The 24000-nt window shown below is 36.7% G+C and overlaps 1 protein-coding gene across 1 annotated transcript in view; it reads left to right on the forward strand.

The window, feature by feature from the left end:
• Nucleotides 1–24000, forward strand: part of cdh8 (cadherin 8) — a gene marked incomplete at both ends in the record, with an annotated part of 89895 nt that overhangs the window by 30063 nt on the left and 35832 nt on the right. The window contains one exon of the mRNA XM_081358870.1: nucleotides 8322–8616. Coding sequence (XP_081214996.1) covers nucleotides 8322–8616 — 295 coding nt within the window. The remainder of the gene's footprint in view (nucleotides 1–8321; nucleotides 8617–24000) is intronic.

Here is a 24000-nt window from a genome sequence, read left to right on the forward strand (position 1 = left end):
TAACAAGGCTTTGTCAAGCCAACATTCAAAGTTAGTCTTGGCGTAGTTTGCTTTTCTAGTTAAACATAAGTTGTATGAAATTAAATTAAATTTCAATACAAGGAAGTTTTTTTATTTTTTTTATTCTGCATCCTGTTTACTACCTCCTTTAAAATTAATTTCAATTTTGGGAATCAAATTGGAATTGAAAGGACGTTCTCTATTTAATCAAATGCTGCACAACTATGCTGATCCAATCTAAGGGTGTATTCACACCTGCCTTGTTTGGTTTGATTGAATCGAACTCAAGTTCGTTTCTCCCCTTGGAGCGGATCTTTTGGGCAGGTGTGAATACAGCAATCGCACTTGGGTGCGGAACAAACAACCGAACCGAGACCCAGCTGAAGAGGTCTCGGTACGGTTCCAAACGAACTCTGGTACGGTTCGTTTATGGTGTGATCACAAACCGACCCAGCTGCAGAAAACTGTGTCTTTTTATTTGACTGCTCTTATGAGGATACTTAACAAAATGGACATTTTGGCATAATGGTGTGTGTTATTGTTTGTTCAAGCGCAAAAGAGAATTTGATTCCGGCGCGAGGTCTGTGCACGCGATACTGTTGAGCGTCTTTCTGCGCGTCGTGTGTGCATCAGGACATTGACAGACAAAGCGTTCTCTTTTGTCTTACCGCGCTTAAATGGTTTAAAAGCATGTTCCCTCGATCCGCACGAACTGTCTTGCAGCACATCGTCATCTTCTCAAAATCCTAATTACAACATCTTATAGATGACATTGTGTCATATGATGCTCATTAGTTTCTTCATATTGCGTTTGAAGCCACCAAATAACACCAAATCAGTAAAAGAACAAATATTGCATTACGAAATATCTTCATGTTGAGCCTGTTTTTGCACTTCCTGCTTTTCCCTACTTGAGAATTCCTGTCCAATGAATGGATGACTTTAGCACACGTGTGGTTTTGTTTACAAATTTTGGTTCACTTGCAAAAAGAGCAGTGTGAAAGCGAACCGTACCAAACAAAAAAAAATCAACATTGTATTTGGTCCGGACCAAAGCAAGTGAACTATCGGACTTTCCTGGTGTGAATACACCCTAAGAAAAGCCATTGAAGAGAGATTTTAAATTCTTTTATTTACAGTGAAATTCAAAAAAGGATATTTGTTTCATGAATTTATATACATGTATAGCCTAAAAACAACAAAGACTGGAATCCACCCCACTGTTTAGTATTTTTTTTTTTTTTTTATCCTGAGCCTGTAAATGGGCAGCCTGTCTTTATGGTGCTGGGCCTAAAAGCAGGGAGGCAGTGAATACTCTTCACAGTGGTGAGTAGATGACACATTGTTCGAGTTTTCAGTCCATTCACCAGTACTGCTAATCGCACTATGCATGCACTCTGATGTAAATTGCTGGTAAGGGGGGAAAGCTGCTGTCAGCTCATGTGCCTGCAGTGCAGCGTGAAATCTCTGTTGACACTACTGATGGGCATTTCAGACAGAGAATAAAAATGGATGCATAATTTGACCGTGTTCATTTGAAGGGTCCATTTTTATGTTTTTTTTTTTTTTGTTGTTGTCTTCTCTCCATCAACAAGCACTATATTTGTCAAGAGGTCCAGCTGAACTTCCAGGAATCTGAATTTGTTACATTTAGGAATGGGTTCTTTTCACAATTGATATATATGTTAATGAAACAATCTCGTAATTTCTGCTTGGGTTTAGTATATTCTTCAGGCTGTTTTTCACAGTGATGATGGGTTCAAAAGTAATTCAAAAGATAGAGATTACCTCTATATTTGTCTTCCCAAAGAAAGAAGATGAAAGTAAAATAAATATCTGCTGTGGGAATTTATATGCTGGGTAAATTGCTCAATGTTGCCCTCGGCACACACCAAAAAAGAAATTCTAGAAATACAGGTGCTAAAACAGTGCAGCAAAACAATGATGTTTTGGGACCTGTGAAATTTGTAAGATGCTTTCATCATTTAGTATGGCTTTCATGAAATGTACACTACACCTTAAGGGGAAAACAAGAAAGGATGCTCACCCTTTGTATTCATGTGTATGAAACTACCCCTTGCCTCTTGCCTGCTGGTTTCTAAACTTGAGACTTAGTCGCACATACGCATTTGTGCACGCGCACACAACAGGCGCACACATATTCAGTTTGCATGCAGTCTTCAGTCTGTGAGACAAAGGAACTGCTTGTTGCCACATCTACTCTGCCATGATGTGACATGTTAAAACAGAGTTCTCTGTAATTCTACATTAGAACAGACAGCGAGCATAGCTAGTGCTGCCTGAGCACTGAACCCCCCTCTGTCCCTGAAGCCTTTTGTAGGGACATCCAATAGACACTTTAAAGAAAAGAACATGATAATTGCAGCTCCTATCAGTCCATTGGTCTCTGCCAAGGAGAGATGGATGAGTTATTTGCATGTCTAATGACTCTGTAGTAACTTCATGGCCTTAGGAATATGCTGGAAAATAAAAATGAACATGACATAGTGGCATGTCATTTTCAGGTCAGGGTGATGCTTACCATGGCTGCATTTGTTTAATAAAAAAAAAATACAATTTGATAAAAATATTACTATATAAAAATGACTGTTTTCTATTTGAATATATCTTACAATGTAATTTATTCCCATGATGACAAAGCTGAATTTTCAGCATCCATACTCCAGTCTTCAGTGTCATGTGATCCTTCAGAAATCATTCTAATATGCTGATTTGCTGCTCAATAAACATTTATTATCATCAACAAGCTTGAAAGCAGTTGTGCTGCTTAATATTTAATGAAAACTGGCATACACTTTTTCTTTATTTTTTAATGAATAGAAAGTTCAAAAGAACAGCTTTTATTTGAAATAGAAAACTTCGGTCACACTTTAGATTAGAGTCCAATTCTCACTTAACTAATAATTAACTATGACTTTTGCCTCAATAAACTTCTAATTACTGCTTATTAATAGTTAGTAAGGTAGTTGTTAAGTTTAGGAATTGGGTAGGATTGGGGATGTACTGTAGAATATGGTTATGCATAATAATGTATTAATATGTGCTTTATAAGTACTAATAAACAGCCAATATCTTAGTAATATGCATGCTAATTGGATCCCAAACTAAAGTGTGACCAAAGTTTTTGTAACATTGTCTTTACCGTCACTTTGATGGGAAATTAACGTGGGTTTGAGTGTCACTGTTTGTCTGGAGCTGATGTGCTGTTGGCAACTAACAAGAAACTCTTATTTGTATTTACTCTTGTGTATGTAGGTTCCTTTTTTGTGCTTCCTTGTCGTTTGTTCATCATCTTCGCTCTATTTTTCATGAAGAATTGTTTTGTTGCACTTCTGCTACGATAAATAGACATTCACTCTTGCATTGCATGTACAGAGGCCAGCTAGTGAGAGTTGTGCAGGCTGATGAATGCTAGAGAATGTGTTGTTTTCTGTTTAGCGTCCTTGCGATCAGGGTTCGAGACCGACTCGGAGCAGGGCGGTTAGGATTGGAGGCGGAGCAATGAAGAGAGGGGTGTGTTTGTTTGGGTTGATTTCATATATCAATAACTTTCAGCAACGACTTTGAGAAATAAAATAATGCACCTTTAATCTTATCACACCCACCTGAAAATGACATTCCAGTACTACTAAAGTATTAGTGATACAGTTGACAATTTAATTTCATATTTTAATTTAGTCAGTTTGTCCTTGATTTATTTACTTTTTTACTGATTTATGGACTGTGGATGTCTACACGATGTACAGTATATTACCAATTCACCTGTTTAAACACACCTTTATAATAATAATAATAATAATAATAATTATTATTATTATTATTATTATTAGTTGTTGTTGTTGTGCAATGTTAATGGTTGGCAGATCTTTGAATATCAGATCAGTTTTTAGCACACCAGAAGTTCAGAGTCACAGCCAGTCTTAAACAGGAGCCGTCCCGGGCCAGACCTGACGTGTTGCTTGTGATGGTGTTACTTGTGTGAAATCAATGCATGTTTTAACAGGAGAATTGGTAATCACATCCTGTAGCAGTCCACGGTCCATTCAGCCACTCAGTAAATTAAGTGGGGGAAAGAACAGACTACACTGAAATATGAAATTATAATATCAATGTCTAGTATCTGGACACAAATAAAGCTCCTTTACAGAGTCTTGTATCTTGATCTGTAGCTGGATCTTCTTCATGCAAATCTATCTGTTTTTGGTTTGATTACATTTGCTTTGCGTGGCAATAACAATTTCTCTGTTTGGTTCCTTCTCAGCACAGTAGGAATAAATCAGGAGCACGGGAAGGGTAATCATGTACCTAGGAAGGTTACGGAGAAAGCCACTCCATTCAAGGCACCGTGTGGTATTCATTAGTCAAGCATGCATGCTTACTCTCATTGTTTTGCATCAGGGCATTTTTAATTTTCTCTGAAGGTAGGATTCTTGTTTTATTGAATGCATCCAGTATGAAAAAAAAATATATATATATATATATATTATATATACTAATTCAATTGCATATATAATTGTTTCAATTGCACATTGTGTTTGGTGGAACCTATTAAACGTGAAACAGGTTTTTGTTGGCAGAAGAGTAGGTGGCATCTCTTTCGATAAAACAATTGGCAATGCAAGAATTTAAGAATAGACTAATCAGGCAGCATGCATTCTTTTTCTTAAGGAAAGTATTTGTATTCATATGTATTGTCCTTCATCCATTCATTTTGTAAGTATATCTGCACTTACCTTTTTCCATACTGCCCATTTTCAATGTCTGAAACAGAATGAATTCTATATGAGAAGGAGAAACAAGTCTTACATTATAAAAATTAACAGGTTTTAAATGACTGATAACATGAAATACACTTTAATAAAAAAAGACTTATAAAAACCATAATTAATAAATAAAGTATAGTGTTGTTGAATGACATATTCTTGCCGTTATTCGTAGTTTCAGTTTGTGAAAAAACATAGCAGATGGTGAAAGTAGAGAGTTGAGAAATAACAAGGGGAAGAGGGAAATGAGTATTGGACGCGACACACGACTAGATTTGAACCTACATCTCCCACATGAGCACCACGTGCCAAACACAAGGGCTGTAACTTCATCTAGATAGGCAAAATTAAAAGAGAATATAGTAGTGAAGGCATGTTGCACTACATATTGCCTATATACAGTAGCATTGACATGAATTATAGCGATGCTGATAATGAGCAGAAGTAATTTAATGTCATTAGTGGCTGTTAAAATATACATGGCACTGCTTCTGAAATCCATTACGCGGATTTACTCTTGCAACATGCATGATCTCCATAAACCCTTTCAGTTGGCACTATGCACAAACTGTGGTGACACTTAAACCATGCCTAATTGACTGTTGAGATGGTCCTTGGGTTGGGGCTCTGCTTACATTTTTTAAAGCTGAGTGACACCATATCTCTGTAGGTGATATGAATCTTCTCTTCTAACTCACGTCATCTCTGCCAATTGCCTTGACAAGAGGCAAAATCCTTAATTTGCAATGTCCGGCTTAACGCTCCACTTTAGTGTGCAGCCGGTAGACGTAGGGGGATTGAGGGGTCCTCATTATGAAGCCGCTGATTGTTCCACACGCTACTATAAAGGTTCATCTCCAGCAGCCACTGACATATTTTCTCCCGAACTGACAATAAAAGTTGTACTCCACGGCAGTGGTACAGAGAGAGACGGGTGTAAAACCAACCGTTGTTTCTCTTCGGCTCCAGTCGGGCAGCTCTGAATGCTAATCCACACAAGTGTGCTGGCAGATTTAAGATGGCCCAGGATTTTACATATCCCACTTTTGCTGTTATATTTTTCAGTGTCATACTCAAAGTTTTCTGTTATGAGTTTAACAAAACATTGGTATGTTGTTGTTTTCTTTGACCTTCTTTCACCTTTTTAGCTTTAATGGAATGATTTTTCTTCAGTTGTATAGGAGTATTAAAACAAAACTATTCACAAAAACATTACCAGACCATGTGTGTTAAAAGATTTGACGGAAAAAATATGGACGCCGTCAGATGTTAGTGCACTGGTGTTGCCTTGGCAACCCGGATAATAACAGACTGCCTCCCCTCCGCAGCCGTACTTTCAGCCGGTTGTTTGCACATTGAGAATAAGCGATCACTCGTCAGAATGGTACTGGTGTGAGCACAAGCTTGCAATGTTGTCTGTATACATAGGGCATAGGGGTGAACAAATGGAGGAAGTGAAGTTTTGCAGAGGTGACATTTTGTTCATTGCGGAAATCCATACTAATATTTATTATTGTTAATTTTATTGAATGCATGAAGTGAAAATCACTGGAAAGAAAAAAAAAAGTTTCCCATCAGAAAATGCACATCATTAATTTGGGCTAATTCAGGGGTTTTCGTGGAATGAAGACTGTTGTGAAGCTGATGTGTTAATGAGATAGATATTTCTTGTGGAATGATAGGACAATTAGGAGAACAAAAGTGCAAGGTGTGACAATTTAAGTGTGTGTGCTTTGTCAGTGTCTGAAAATGGCACCGCTGAGACAACATATGCATAAAACTATAGTTATTAAGCAATTGCTTTTTTTTTTTTCTTGAAGTCTGCATTTCAAAGCTCACGCTGTCCTTGTTACTGCATTCTCAAGTGTACTTCCACCTCACACCAGGCTGTTTATATATTGCCTCAATAAATGGAATGAAAGTTGCTGTACAGATGTGTTTTGGGAGGAAAAATAATGTTAAGGCGATGGTTCACCCAAACTGAAAATTCTCTCGTTATTTACTCACACTCATGTCATTCTGAACCAATATATTTTAATTATTATTTGTGGAATACAAAAGAAGATCATTTGTAGGCTATTCAAAAGTTTGAAAGAAGTCGCTCGCCAAGGTTGCAGTTATTTTATCAAAAATACAGTAAAACAACAATATTGTGAACTATTATTACACTGTAAAAAAGTGATCTAACTTGAAAAAATAAGGCAACCAATCACAGTCAACTTAAGTTACCTCAACTAATTTGAATTTAAATATTCTTGTCCAGGCAGCTGAAGATTAAAGCATTTAACAATGCAAGGGCTATAATAATTGTTCTTTCATCTCCATGTTTGATTTTCAATGTTAACTATATGATATGAACATTATTTGCCTCTTAAACCTAAGGGCAAACATTTTACCGTTATAGGCAAATGTATTGCATATAAACGTTGCAATAAGATACACATATTCTGTACCTCAACACACAAATCTCAAACATGAACTCTGAGAAATATGACAGCTAAATAACAGTGACCACAACAGCAGCAGCATCAATTAAGCAAGTAAAGCAGAGCAATGATCATTTTTAAAATATATATTTTTTTTTTTTTTTTTTTTTTTTTTATATTGATCAATGTAAAAATATTTTGTTCAGATAACTCTATTTGAAAAGTTGGGACAACATTTGGTAATGTTTTGAACAAATACGTGAGAATCTAGGTAAGGTCAACAAAACAACTTTTGTTAGCAACACATTTAGAGAGTATTCTTGTTTAGTTCACTCAAGTTAATAAACTGACTCATCCTTCTAAATCAGATTTTTTGATTCCTGAATTGAACATGGTACATAACATAAGCAAATAAGATTTGTAAACTGTAGATGATCAGTAGATGATCAGCGATTCAGTTGTTCCAGTTTCTACCAACCTTCCACTGATACATGATTTCTATAAAGTATAGTGTCATATATAAAAAATAAAAATAAAAAAAGCTCAATGACTGCATTGTAAAGAAAAAAATACAACAATTTATTTATTTATTTATTTAAATAAACTAAAAATAAAAGTGAGAATTTTTTTAAGCTTTTTTCCTTTTTGCTTGGCAGGTATTTGTCCGTCAATTCCCCACCCTCCCCCTTCCTCCTCGCTTTTTTTTTTTTTTTTTTTTTTTTGCACAGCCCAATTGCCTTCTCGTTCTGGAACTGTGACCTGATGACTGGTTTCAAGTTGGTAACAGGGCCCTGAGGCAGCTGTGAGCAGAACGCTTTGACCTCCACTCTCTACTAGCGATGTATGAAGAAGTGAATGACAGATAGATGGGATACACAACCCAAGCATTACCTGGAAATCCAGGACTTAGCCTGTCCTTTTACCATTTTTTTTTTTTTTTAATTCAGCCATCACAGTAAAGCACTAGAATTTCGAAGAGACTATGCAACACTTGGTGGTGGGCTTTAATTATTTTATGCAATTGATTACAGGCATTGATCTGGTCCTGCTCGAGTGGTATTAGCTACATCTTGAAGTAGCCTCAAACCTCCTCCTTTGTTTCTCTTTTCAGCTCCATACGGATTTGGACGTGGGGGATAAGAACATCAAGTATGTGCTGTCAGGGGAAGGGGCGGGCACCATCTTTGCCATCAACGAGAATACGGGGGACATTCACGCCATGAAAAGGCTAGACCGGGAGGAGAAGGCCGACTACACGCTCAAGGCGCAGGTCGTCGACAGAGACTCTGACCGTGCTCTGGAACCACCGTCAGAGTTCATCATCAAAGTGCAAGACATCAATGACAACCCCCCACAGTTCATTGAGGGGCCTTACAAAGGTTCAGTGCCAGAGATGTCCCAAGTGGGTGAGTGATCTCCTTTCATCATCTCCGGTTGTCTCAGCTGAACAATGACACGAGACCCTTTATCTCACAGTGAAGCAGACAAAAGCTCTGACAAAATATACAAGTAACAGAAATAAAGATGCCATGATCTAAGAATAGACACAAAGAAATAGGAGGTGACAGGAATTTCTCATTCCTGTGCCTGAAGATTGATACGACAATATATGTGTATGCTGGTGTCCAGTCATATTTTAACCTTACAAACTAGTGAACAAAGGTCAGCATTGAAACATAATGGGGTCCACCACTGAGAGTGTCCAATTTCATCATAAAAAAAGCTTTTTGTTTTTCAAGCTACATACTGTAATGTATTCATAAGTTCTCACACATTTGTAGCAATGCATTCTAATGAATGTCTCCTTAAGACTAGTTTTAAATAGAGCTCATACTCAGTTGACAAAGCCTGACAAAGCTTTCTCCGTACTATCCCGTGCCTGACCTTGAGATGGATCTTGAGTACGTGCAAGGCGGTGAAGGGAATCTCATAATAGTGCCACTAAGGGGATTCATTATAACCCCCATGACATTCTGAAAGCCGTGTTGTGCTGCAATGTGCACTGCATGTTGTGTTATGCTGAGAAATCCCATTTTCTCAGGAAAGTATACAGACGGCTGTTGTGTGTTTTTCAACTCTTGCGCAAAGAAAATGGCTGTATAAAGAATCTAAACTCATGACTTGTTTTGTTTTTGCTGTTTATGGTTTATACACAACATGAAGTAATGTAATGCAGACAGGATAACTGTATGCATTAATATAGATTATAGATGAGAGTACACGGAGTTACAGGAAGTGCCATTAATAAAATGATTAATGGAAAACAGAACTAAAGCTGCCCTGTGCTTCAAGTGTTTTTTAACTCCCGACCCAATGCTTTCTTTTGAAGTGTAGAAAGCAATTGGGGGAATATCACCATTCTTCAAGTACATCATAACCCAGTCATGTGTAACACAGGGCTTCCTTGTTTCCTTTAAAACCTTGACTTCTTCATATGGGCATTTTCACCTCTGCGTTTGTTCTGTTACATTTTCTCAGCACTTAGAGCATACAGAATTGGAGCTATAGGTGAGAGTCTTTTTCTCTGTTCTGCTTTCAGACTGATGCACTCAATTGAAATCCTCTGTGTAGTTTTCTGAGGGATTTGACAGTGAAGTGTGGGATACAGCAGACGGTGAGGGTGAAAAGCACAGTGATGATGGAGGAGGGCAGGAAAGGGAATACAGCAAAAGATGCCTGAAGTTGAATTCTTTCACGATTGTTCTTTCCTTTTGTCACTGCTGATCAATTAAACATTAGCTGATGTTCTCTTGTTTGCTTGAAAGGCATTCTCAATGACTTGTTTTGGTCTTATAAAGTATTTATGTTGTGGGAGACACTCATAGAGAGAATCAAAAGCTCTTTGGCTGGGAGAGAAAAACAACAAACAGACAAATGAGGAAGCCTCTTTTATTTTCTGTCTCATGTACACAAATCACAGAAGTTTACTTCTCATCCTCATGTCGCATGATTTGTTTTCTAATAAAGGTCTGACAATAAGTTTTGTGAAGAAGTTGTGAGGTTTGTTTGGGTTGATCAAAAGACATGTAAAGAAGAAGCAGAAACAAGCGATAGCACATGTAAGCAGATGTATATGTAAAATAACGCGATCATCAACATTAAACAGCATATCAATCAAAACTGCTTAATGTTACTGAATGAAATATCGACCCAGGGCGAGGACTGTACAACCTTTGTGGGTGATGATGGACTCGATCGACTCCATATATGTTTTGATCATCGTTCTGAATCCGATCTGGATGCAGCCTTTGACAAAGAATGTGATTTTCTCAGCTTTTTGCTCAAAATGTGGCTTTTTTTTATGAAACTTACCCACATTCAAGTGTTGATATAAAAAAGAATGCATTAAGCTAGAAAACTTTTTTTAAGCAGAGGGTCTGTTCTTTCTTTTGATATATTGCATGTACAGATATTCATACAGCAAAATATTCTGGGGGCCATGAAAATTTTGTGAAGATGATTAAAAAAAAAAAAAAAACGCTGGCAGGGAAAGTTAAACTCAATATTAAAGTATTTGTCTGTAACTGTATGTACGTTAGTCTTGTCAAAATGTTGATATTTCAATACATTTCAATTCAGAATATTTGCTTTTAATATTCAATACTTATTTTCAGTGTTGGGGAAAGTTCCTTTTAAAAGTAATGTGTTACAATATTGCGTTACTCCCTAAAAAAGCAACTAATTGCAATACTTACTAACTTTTTATTGAATTTTTATTTTGCATAGATTTTTCTCACCTGGGTTGGTCTTGCTTGTTTATTTTTAGTAACAAAAACACAAAAGTTCTATTTTTGGCAAATGTAAAGATACTTTCACACTAAAAGTGAAATGAATAAGCCTCAGGCTGAAGAGCAAATGTGTGTCTGTACAGTAAAGGGCTCAGCTCAAATAAGCCTTTCAGCTGTGCTGCCATGCTGGACCGCAGAAGAATTGGATACAGGAGAAGAAAGTTCAACTCTCTTATTTCAGCAGTAAAAACACACACACACACACACACACACACACACACACTTGTTAGTATGGTTGAATTGGATCAGCAGCAAAGACAATGGTTAATAAAGTGAGATCAAATACATAAAGTATATTTGTGTAATTTAACATATTTAATGATTATAATTTGCATTTCACTGTTTTTATTTATTTTGATGAATACTGAATCTGTGTTTGTGCAAGCGAGATAAGTAAATGCATGCTAACATTTAGTCAAGAACTGCAATAACCATTCTGTTCACAGTGTGCACACAACGCCTCTGCACTTACTCAAGATTGATCTCAACATAGGGACAGGAGAGGTGTCAGTCAATAAAAGGGAAAACAAAGTAATTTGCATTATTTATTTTAAAAAGTAACTCAGATATTTTGTTGTAAAATTAAAAGTAATGCATTACATTAATAGTTAATGAAAAAAGTTATGTGATTATGTAAATCGTGTTACTTAAATTAAACTCAACACTGCTCCTTTTCCACAGTATCGAAACTCAGTTACCAGCTGCTTTCTCGCTTTCTCTGTAAGTTGACAAGTCTCTTTTATTTTCACATTCACATAATGTCCAGTATTTTTTTTTAGACAGAGCTACTGGGCATGATGAATCTACTTTGTAGAATTTACTCTGTGGTCAAAAGTAAATAATCTTGCCCCTGTGTTATCGGGTATTGACTATATTACTATAATAGTATTGAATATTGATATTTTTCAAGGTAGTTAAAAAAGAAGTTAGAAGTTACAAAAATTCCAGTGTTGTGACAACACTAGTTTGTTATTGTGTTTTTATAATGAAAAATAAACCCACATAAAGAGAAAGAGAAACCAATGGTAGTGTGCAAGTCATTGCTCAAACTAATGATTGATGGAGTTATTTTTAGTTGGGTAGTATGTGTGAGTAAAATAATGCAATATAATACATATAATATCAGACAAATAATGCTCGGATACTACTGTACTTTGCGTAATGTCATCAGCAATCTCCAAGATCTTTAGATCATCAAAGCCTGGAGAGACCAAAGAATAAATGAGTCGAAAGGCCATGTGAGGCGAGACAAATCCTTCACCTTCTCAACTATAAACATTTCATGAAAGCGCATGGATGCAAGTTTTCCCCCTAGAATATTGTATGGATATTCCAGAAATTGTCTAATTTTTCAATTTAACTTTGAATAATTTAAGACTATTACTCACTGACATTGGTCTGTCCACAATGGGCAATGATCACTCATTCGCATGGATTGGACAAATCTTATGGATTGCGGAGTCTGGTTTTTCACTAATGGGATCTTTGACTCTAAGGCCAGTACAAGCAGGCGAATTCCCCCTTCAGGTCTTCAAACCATATGCTGGCATTACAAAGCTCCCTGCCTTCGGCTGCTGACAAGAGGATTGTTACATTGTTGAAATTAGCAAGTCTACTTGAAGTGACTATAGGGGTAATTAACGTTGAGTCGTCCATACCACCTCCCTTCCACAGAAGAAGGAATAATTGCTACAAGGAAAAATAAAGCTGGGAAAGTTGTTTTTGTCATCTGAAAGTCGAGTGTGTGTGAGGCCTCAGCGACGGGGGCTTCGTTATGGAGTCGGGTAATAAAGTCGGGAATAGACAGATGGCACATGGCTCCTCCGCCCTGCTTGCTGTGTGCCCGCTCTTTCCTGGCAAAACCCGTGTACGGAGACAGTGCGCAGGAATGTGTCAGGATCTGCTAAATTGGAGTGCTGATATAAAATTGAAGTGACATTAATAGATTACCCAGAGTTCATTTGCATTTTCAGAGTTATTACGAGCTCCGGTAACAGGGCTAACAGGCGAGGGGTCTGTTCTTCTAATAACATTTCTGATTATGCACGCCATATTCCTGGCAGGTAAAAAATAAATAAGGTCTTGTCAGGGGGATTTTTGACAATGATTTGGAAGCTATTTTCTGAGGCATATTTATGGAAATAGATAACACATTTCCAGCATACTGCTCACACATTTTAAGTTATCAGCCCATGTACATTTACAGTCTGCACACTGCCTTAAATACGCTAAAACGTATTGGAATATTTTTTAATGGGTTTATTTTACAGGTGTGTATTCCTATGCATGGTAATGGCAAAAGTTTTTTTTCGTTTTTTTTTTTTTTTACATCTGCTACAAGTTGTCTATCATTTAAGCTGTAAATTGTCATTATCAGTGTTTTATGGTTATGTTGTCAGTGAAGTTGTAAAATTGCATATAACTTTACACCAAAAAGGTTGGAGAGTGATTTTTTTCTTACACTAAAATCATGTTAATGCCCATTTTTACATCTTGTGTCTATACCCTGAAACGGTGAATATTTTAACGATTACACATTAGCCTCATTCATTTCTATTTTTAGTGCCTCACTGTAACAGTTTTTTGCTTGTTCATGTTTGTGGTAAGTGCTGTGGATTAGGCCTAACTTGTATTAAACTTGGAATATTCCTTTAATGCTTAACTCTTGTTCAGTACTTGAAAGTACAGCTTTTAATGGATGAAGCTCATGATTTAAACATTTACATTTTGAATTACATTCACCCCTGTATCTGACAAATTACTGCCTTCAGAGCAGACTTCCTCAGCTGCCAAACCAGAAGCAAGCAGACATTATGTCTGGCTCAAAAGTTTCTAGATATGCTTAAATCTCTCCAAGAAATATATCTGTAGCATTAGTTGAGCCTTGAATTGGCCATAAAGGGTGTGCTCACAGCTGAACAAACAACTGGGGGAAAAAATAAGTTTTATATAAGAAATGTGCAGGGCAACATGTCAAGGGCTTATTTTATTAATATTTAATAATATCTAAGTTTGCATCTAAATCACCCTGCTTTGATAGTTTAAGCATTCTGCAGATACAGTCATCCCCTTTTGTAGCTCTCTTTAACACTCTAGGGCAGCTTTAGTTGTGATCTAATTATACTGAGGTACATGCTAGATACATTCAGTATCACGCCAAATAGAGACTGCTTTCACATGAAATTGTCAGAGCCATAGGCAGTACGTAGGTTTTTGTACAGTAATTACCAGCTTCGAATTATTCTATTTTGCTGTCAGTGTCTCTAATGACTTAGTTCCTGTCAAGACCATGGAAAATACATTATTGCTTGGCCAAATGTTACTGTATATATGTTATGTTCTGTTAATAAGCCATGACAGATCTAGAGTATATTTGTTGCTCATTTTGGCGTAAAGACAGGGATGCACGTAGCACTGGTGCTACAGAGGTTAAGTGTAGAAATTTCCTATATTTTTCACGTAGTATGTCTGTTTCATTCATACTCATTTATTTTTCATTTATTTATTTTGTCAGTTCTGTATTCTCCATTGACAGCTCCACAACTACCACTATGGCGCTTCAAAAAGTTTGTAAAGAGATCTTAAAACTAATCCATATGAATTGAGTGGTTTAACTAAAATTTTCTGAAGAGACACAATCGCTTTATATGATGAACAAATTTAATTTGGGCTTTTATTCACATACAGTATAAATATTGATTCATATGGATTAGTTTTACGATCTCTTTATGAACTTTTTAAATCGTCAAAGTGTCAGTTGCGTAACTGGACAGAAATCGCTCCGATTTTATTAAAAAGATCTTCATTTGCATTCCAAAGATGAATGAAAGTCTGTTTGGAATGACATGAATTTTAATTTTTTTGGATGAATCCCTTTAACGTTTGCATAACAAAAAAAACAAAACAAAAGAACTTTTTAAAACATTTAAAAAGCTGGATGTTTTGAACTTTCAGAGAACATTCAGAAATGTCAGAAACATTTTCATAGCTTAATGGGAACATTAGCAAAATGTTGACATAACACATTTTTGTTAGCTGGGATATTTCTCTGGTATTTTCCAACGGTTTACGGTTTCATACTTGAGCATGTAATGTGGTTTGTGGCGGTGGCAGATGGAGGAGGAAGTAGGGGGTGCTGGGCCTTTAACATGGTGTGCAGCTGGGCCGCTGCGGAAGCACATCTGCTGGTCAGACTCCACGCTGAGGTTTGCCCATGGCCTCAGCTGGGTTTTGAGGGTCAGTGAGTTAACCCACTGCAGCCAAACCACGTCCAGCCATCTTCAGAAAAGACCATGAGGTAGTGGTCAGCAGAAATGTGTATATATATAGTAACGTAGTTAAAGAAGTTAGATATTTTCACAGAGAAAGGATCATTATAACAGAATATACTGTATCTATATCATATGATATGATATATTCTGTTATAATGATCCTTTCTCTGTGAAAAGATCCAACTTATTTTCCTCTCGTTTCATAGCATATTCAGAAACAAGCTGTTGCTATTACAACGGGGCTGGACTTCTTTTTGCATAAAGCCTGGCTGTCAGTTACTATTATATTTATATTACTGACTTATAAATCCACAGAGGTTTTGCAACAGGTGTGAGTGAAATGGATTTTCAGTTGAAATGGCCTTGGTGAATAAGATGTAAGCAATTCTTCCCGTAAATGTGCTACTGTAGTACTGGTTTCAGCACATTTTCTTTGAAACCACCTCTCTCGCTGCCTGGACATCAGTGCCATACATAAAATGTGAATCATGAAAAAAGAGCTTACAAAATGATCCTACTCCACTCCACCGACTCTGCCCCTTATCCTACTGCAGTCATGTTCAACTGCTCATGAAAAGAGATGAAAGTACAATAGACAGTTAAATCCATTTCCATCAACTCTCCTTTTGTATTGTTGGATTTTTTTTTCTTTTTCTTTATGAAAAGCTAACTTCATCTATATGTCTTTCCATTTTTAAAGCATACATATTCACTGTAATTTCTGCTATAATTATTATTTTTTTACATTTATATTATTAATTTAACACCAAGTCAAAATGGTGTACATGTTTTTTTTAAGGTTTAAAGTGAGCTATTAGTGTCTAACTTTCTACCCATCAAGAATTGCTTAGACTAAAACCAGTGCAGTATTCATGTACTAGAGCTCAAAATAAAAATATTATTATTATTTTTATATATATATATATATATATATATATATATATATATATATATATATATATATATATATATATATATATATATACAGTACAGTATGCTTTTCAAAAGTTATCCCTTTCACAGAGGAGAACAGCAGAAAAGAAGTAGGGGTGGAAATAGACAACAGGCGATGAAAAAGAGAGGAGAGAATGTTTTCGCAGTTGAGCAATGAGGAGAGCCCATAAATAGCTCAGGCCACCACTAATGGGCCCAGGGGGGTATTGTGTTGGCTTAGAGAGTGACACTGATGCCATATGACAGTGTAATCAGCACTGAGGTGGACACTGACATTATCTGTCTCTCATGATAAGGGAAAGCATGGAGGTGAAGCTAACCTCACATCACTCAGACCTATCTCCCTCATCCTAAACGTGAGCTGAATGATAGATACATGCCATTTTTCAATGCTCCAATATGAGATGGAGTTGTCGTTGCAGTTTCAGTAGCCCTAATTGACCTGATTCACTGCAGATTGGATATTATCTCAGAACAAAAGCCATGAAATGCAGCCAAGAACCTTCAAAAACTGTTGAAGCTTAACATATTTGCAGTAGCTTCTATTCAGCTATTAAATCGCTTGAACTATACAATGAAATATTTGACTGAGTAGTGCAAACACATTCATGGCATGTCTTAAGAAATATGTGGGATCCAAATTCGTGACATTTTTTAAATTGTATTTTAAAGGGGACCTATTATGCCCCTTTTTACAAGATGTAAAATAAGTCTCTGATGTCCGCAGAGTGTGTATGTGAAGTTTTAGCTCAAAGTACCCCACAGATCCAAATATTTTTCAACGTACAAGTAAGGTGTTTTCTGTGAATTTGCGAGACTTCCGATTTATTATCCACTATTGGTAAATAACGAGAAGAATATATCAAATTCCAGAAAAATGTAAAACGCGCGCTACAAACAAGCATGTTTATAATTAAGACAGTACATTATAATAACACAGTAAGAAGGATATCAAGCAGCATAACAAGCTGTTTTGTACAGCTTAAAATAACTGGAAGCGAATGACACCTGAAGCCAGACACATTAAAATTACAAATGGGCTTGGCAGATCTTACCTGAAAAATAAGGTGGATTACATGTTAAAATTGCCACTTTTTCGGAGTGTCCCTTTAAATGCAAATGAGCTGGTGCTCCTGGCCCCCTTTCAAGAAGAGGGCATTGCTTCAAGTGCCGGCATATAGGCAACAACAATACAGGACAATCTCACGCACTGAAAATGTCAGTAACTGTCAGTAGCTTGTCGCATTCAAGTGGCGACTTCAAAGGGCGTTCATGTGCAATTTTTAACTGGGAAATTCGTTTTTACAATAATTCTGATAGCACGTGAGGGCAGCATCAGCGAAAACAGGCAGAGACAATGGTAGCTTTAGCAAGATTAGCCGTACAGAGTGCCAACAAGCTATTTTAGAAAGGCAATTGGGAAGGACAACATATGACGTGTGATACTTTGTCAGGGTCTGAAGTTTGCACACAAATAGTTGCTATTGACCCATCTTTCAGAATCAACCTTTTTGAAAATCCAGTGTTGAAAAGAACCCTTGTTTGTGAAGCAGTATGGTACAAAAGGATTGGCGTCAAACTTATGAGACTTTAGCGGTTTTCTTTGGGACATTTCCTTTTGAAAATAAAATGTATCCAAAATGTACTCAGTGACTCGAATGGCGGGAGTCTATGTAGACTCTTATCTGCATTGGTACATCCCAAAACACAACACTTGTAATGCCTCTTTTGCGCAGACATTGTACAACAACAGCTGCTACAGCAAGGATACAGAAATGGTGGACACTGTGCTTCTCACTCAGGGCTGTGGGTGCTTCTCAATATCCTTCCTCGTCTCCTCGCTCCTTAGTCCTCCATCCTATGACCCGGAAACCGTTTGAGTCCAGCCATCTTGAAGGACATCTCAATTCTCTAATTGCACCGCGAGGAGGCGAGGATCGAGGAGTGAGGAGTGAAGAGGCTTCCAGAGGAGTTATGTGCGAGGAGGCACAGGTGTATCTTTGCAGAAGTGTTTTATCGACTAAACGTGACGCACGTATAAATTCTCCTCCCCCTTCACATCTGTCACAATAATTGTAATTTATACTTTACCTTTGCAGTTTAAAGGGGAAATGAAGCAGTCAATCAAGTTTACATGATTTACAAGATGGATTTCCTCTATAATCAACAATTATATAAGAAACATGACAAATGTAAACATATAAAAGAAAAAAGAAAAAACATTATATCTTTCGCGGCCAGGGATTGTGCGGTATTCTAACATGTGACGTCACAGGGTTGGTTGGCTTTAAAAAACCTGGCTGAATGTGGTAATATCCCGACATCAAACTGTCCGCGAACCGCGAACAACTAACAACGTCTAACGTTATATGTTATATACAGCTATGGACAATGGTGGGCATCGCTGTACAACAGCCACACTGCAGGTAGCGTTGCCAACCCGCTCTTCGCCCCAAACCACCACCGGCTGTTCGACATAACGACGTACCACTGCTCGGTTCCCACGCCGTATCGGCTCTAATGTATATATTAATACATGCTAACTTACATGGTGTTGACAAGAGACAGGAATATGATGGCAGACATCGCGAACAATGTTTCCATGTGCAGTTTGTTAACATATAACGTTAGACGTCGTCTTTTTGTCTGGTACACTTCACTAAGTTAGCTAAACACTAAGTTATCGTTAGCTAGTTCATGCTTACAGCTGTTAGCTAATAATGACTGTACCTAACGTTAGTTGTTTGCGGTCAAAACAGGTGTGGTGTAGACAGTTTGATGTCGGGATATTCCTACATTCAGCCAGGTTTATTAAAGCCAACCAACCCTGTGACGTCACATGTTAGAATACCGCACAATCCCTGGCTGCGAAAGATATAACGGTTTTTCTTTTTTCTTTTATATGTTTACATTTGTCATGTTTCTTATATAATTGTTGATTATAGTGGAAATCCATCTTGTAAATCATGTAAACTTGATTGACTGCTTAATTTCCCCTTTAAATAAACCACACATCTCACATATTTCAACAGGGTATCTTGCTTTATTATTATTTGTTATGAATTTCTTAAATAACCAAACTTTAACAACATAAGGGCAGATCCTTTGAGCACTGCTGATGACGCTGTGAAGTGACGCTCGAGTGATCAAATATTCAAAAAAGCTTTCATTCGATTCCTCCGTCATCGTTTTCTTTCCTTTCCTTTCTTTCCAGCCTTCCCTCGCATCCAACAGGGGGTGGAGCTGAGACGCGAGGAAAGGAAACAAGGATGCACAAATAAGAAATAAGAAGCAACCTATGTCTATGCTAATAGGGCAGATCATCATTGGCTGTGGGCAGGGCTTCTCTTGATGATGTCATTGTAGGGAAGAATCTGAATCAGCTCGATTGAAGAGACTGCTTTTGATTTAGGGGAATTATAAATAAAAATTAGTTAGTGGATTTTTACCATTATAGGTTGGTTGTTCTCACACACTGCGGACACACATCGGTGTTCAAACACCTTATAAAAGTGAATTTTGCATAATAGGGCCCCTTTAAAAAGATTGTATTTGGAGGCAGTGGTCAGCAGAAATATTTACTACTCTCATTCTGAAATGATATGCATGTATGTATATGTAACGTGTGTGTGTTTGTGTGTTTCCTTGAACACAAGCATTTAATGCATGCATGCACTGTATGCATTTAATATGACTGAGATAACCACATCGGGTTACACTGTAGAACTCTTTGTCAGATCCGATATAAATAGCTCTGTGTTTTAACAACTAGACAGACAGACAGACAGACAGACAGACAGACAGACAGACAGACAGACAGACAGACAGACAGACAGACAGACAGACAGACAGATAGATAGATAGATAGATAGATAGATAGATAGATAGATAGATAGATAGATAGATAGATAGATAGATAGATAGATAGATAGATAGATAGATAGATAGATAGATAGATAGATAGATAGATAGATAGATAGATAGATGACAATTGAAGGAAAATATGACTTCATAAAGTTTGCATGGTCACAAAATTGCTTATTTGATTTGTGATCTCAAAATGTCTCATAAGGTAATGTATTTGTATTAGCTGTGTTAAATTATATTATAATATTATTACATTTAATTAGATTTATATGTTTCTTATTTTACATCACTCATTTTAACAACAATTTAAAATGTGTATAATTTGTCTATGGATTTCTGTATCTCTTTAGATCAGACTGCCTTACATGAGCAGCATTCGGTAGAGGACAGCTGAGATTTTGGAGAATGCTTGAGTGTTCTAATCTACACTCTTGCCGGTGGCACTGCTTATTTATATCTGATATGACGCCTGGCCGCTTTCTCACAGACGGCCCTCTGTTCAAAATCTCCTTCGTCTATTAATTATGCAAGAGACACAGTGTGGATATTTAATGTTGCGTCAAGGCTTTCTCTTTCACTCCTCACCCTAGGACCTTATTTCATTGTGCTCCTATTTCTACTTTTCTCTGTGTTTTTCTCTTGATTAGCATCATCTTCCTAGTACAGCGATAAATCCACAGTCTCTCTCTCTCTCTCTCTCTCTCTCTCTCTCTCTCTCTCTCTCTCTCTCTCTCTCTCTCTCTCTCTCTTTCGCTCTCTCTCTCTCTCTCTCTCTATGAACGTTATTAAGCAATGGCATAGCAGCAGTATGTACTCCCCATAGGCATTCAGCGTTGCCCTCCCAAATTAAAAGCGCTGATTGCATCCTGTGGGCAATGTGTTTTTATTTGCTCTTTATAGTCCTTTTATTGGTGTATATTCTGATGAGCGGCAGTATTCAGAGTAATTGCTCAACCACAGAGAAGCATGTGATCAAGATCTCTCATTGCACCATTACACATAGACTTTTCAAGCGAAGGACAAGTGAAGGACCAGAGCTCAAACACATTTGTGTTGCTCAGGCTAACCTGGATGATGTGTCAGGAAAAAAAGGTGTTTGAGGAAAGGTCTCCATGAAAGGTCTTCTTACAGGGGTCGCACAACAGAAGATTCATTGGTGGCTGTCTGGGTTGGGGGGACATAAATGTGAGGGAAATGCATCCATCACACAGCGCAGATCTAAGCTTAGAGGAGCATCCAATCATGGCTCAGAATAAAAGGCTAGGCATAAAAGTCTGCACCGCAAGGTCATTTGAAAAAGAAACAGATAAGATGGAGAGATCAAACGGTAAATCTCTACTGCATGAAGTCTTTGTGGTTCTCACAGGGGACTGTCCCATTAAAGCAGGCCTGTGCTCCACTGAACATCTCCTCTACTTATGAAAATCGCTGTCATCTCCCCCCTCCTGTCCCAAATAGCTATACTCCAAACATTTAAAAACAGGTTTTTGTGGTTAAACCTGTTGCATCATTCAGTTTTGAATTCAGATTTTTATTGCAATCCAAGCATCTTAGACAACACTTATGCTTGGCTCTTACAAGAGCTACAGTGTCAACTCAGGTCTTTTGGCTAATTGTAAGCACCTATGGCGAAGAGAAACCTTTTTAAATGCCACACTTAATCAGATATGTAAGAAAACCCATTCATTTTCTATGTTTTTCTTTCTTTTTATCCATCATTTATTTTAACAAATCCCTGCAGGTATATGCGTGTGCAGGTGTGTAAACTGGTGTATATGAGAGTATGTGTGTTCTCTTTGATGGATTGCTTGTCAGAAGGCACCAGGAGCGCTTCCTATGGCTGACTGAAACATTTACTCTCCAGTCACGTTCGCTGGGTTTGGTCTTACCTTTGAGAAGCTCTCAGCAAATGTGTTAACCCTTCTCACCCAGGCCATTTTGTCTGAGGCCAAAGGTTTGGTTTGTGAGATTCCCCTTTCCCTCATACTACCAGTCAGGGTGTAGCCGAAGCCATCACTGCATCCATATTGTGTGCAATTGTCATGTCAAAGGTGCTATGTTTGGTGCCGTTACTATGGCAGGGGATCAATGCCTTCGTCCACTCCCACGTCCTCCCAACTCCTTTGACCGTGATGCTTTTCATCCTTGTCTGACTGCTCTGTGCACACCGTGATAGTTATATGTCAACTTTGATGGTCCCATCATGCTTACAGGAAGTCAGACACACCTTTAGCTCATTGCCTCACCTTTACACCACACACAGAGACACACATACCCTCTTCCACCTGCTCAGTGCTGCCATTTATCACCTATCCTTTCCTCTTTTCACTTCTTCTGGTGAGGGGGTGCAGACTTGGCCGGTGTGTTTTGTGATGATCACAATCACTTCAATGTGTCATTTATTCTCCTGAGTGCTTCAATACTTATCTCAGTCTAGACACAGCCAAAAACTATATATATGTATATATATATATATATGTATATATATATATATATATATATATATATATATATATATATATATATATATATATATATATAAATATAAATATATATATATATATATATATATATATATATATATATATATATATATATATATATATATATATATATATATATATGTATATATATATATGTATATATATATATGTATATATATATGTATATATATATATATGTATATATATATATATATGTATATATATATATATATATATGTATATATATATATATATATATGTATATATATATATATATATATGTATATATATATATATGTATATATATATGTATATATATATATATATGTATATATATATATATATATATATATGTATATATATATATATATATATATATATATATATATATGTATATATATATATATATATATGTATATATATATGTATATATATATATGTATATATATATATATATATATATATATATATACAGTGCTGGTCAGAATTATTTGCCCCCTTGGGTAAATAAAAAAATGTATCTGCATTGTTAATCCTTTTGACATTTTACTTTAAAAAAAATAGCAAAAATCTAACCTTTCATTGAAGTAAAATAATTGAAAGTGGGGGGGGAATCACATTATGAAATACATATTGTTCTCCAAAACACATTTGGAACAATTATTTGCCCCCTTTTATTAAATACTTTGGTCAGATGAAACAATATAAAATTGCTTTTTTGGCAGCAAACACTTAAGATGGGTTTTGGTGCACACAGGGATAAAAAATGTGTAAAATGAAATACTCTGCTGTATCTTTAATGCTGTGGGCCTAATTTTCTGCCAGAGGTCCTGGACATCTTGTTCAGATACATGGTATCATGGATTCGATTAAATACCAACAGATAAAAAATCTAAACCTGACAACCTCTGCTAGAAATCGTATAATGGGCCATGTTCGGATCTTCCAATAGGACCGTGATCCAAAAACAAACATCAAAATCAAAACAAAAATGGGTCACTGAGCACAAAACCAAGCATCTGCAATGGCCATCCCAGTCCCTGACCTGAACTCTATAGAAAATGAGTGGGCTGAACTGAAGAGAAGAAGCACCAACATGGATCTGGGAATCTGAAGGATATGGCGAGATTCTGTATGGAGGAATGGTCTCTGATCTCTTGTCCGGTGTTCTCCAAACTCATCAGGCATTATAGGAGAAGACTCAGAGCTGTTATCTTGGAAAAAGGAGGTTGAAAAAAGCATTAAGTAAAAGTAAAAGGGGGCAAATAATTGTTCCCAATGTGTTTTGGAGAAAAACATTTATTTCATAATGTGCTTTTCCTCCCACTTTCAATTCTTTCACTTCAATAAAAGGTTAGATTTTTGCTTTTTTTTATTTTTTTATTTTATAAAATATCAAAAGGATAAACAATGTAGATTTATTTTTT

The sequence above is a fragment of the Scardinius erythrophthalmus genome (genome assembly GCF_964197995.2).
Source record: "Scardinius erythrophthalmus genome assembly, chromosome: 2".
NCBI classification, from domain to species: Eukaryota; Metazoa; Chordata; class Actinopteri; order Cypriniformes; family Leuciscidae; genus Scardinius; species Scardinius erythrophthalmus.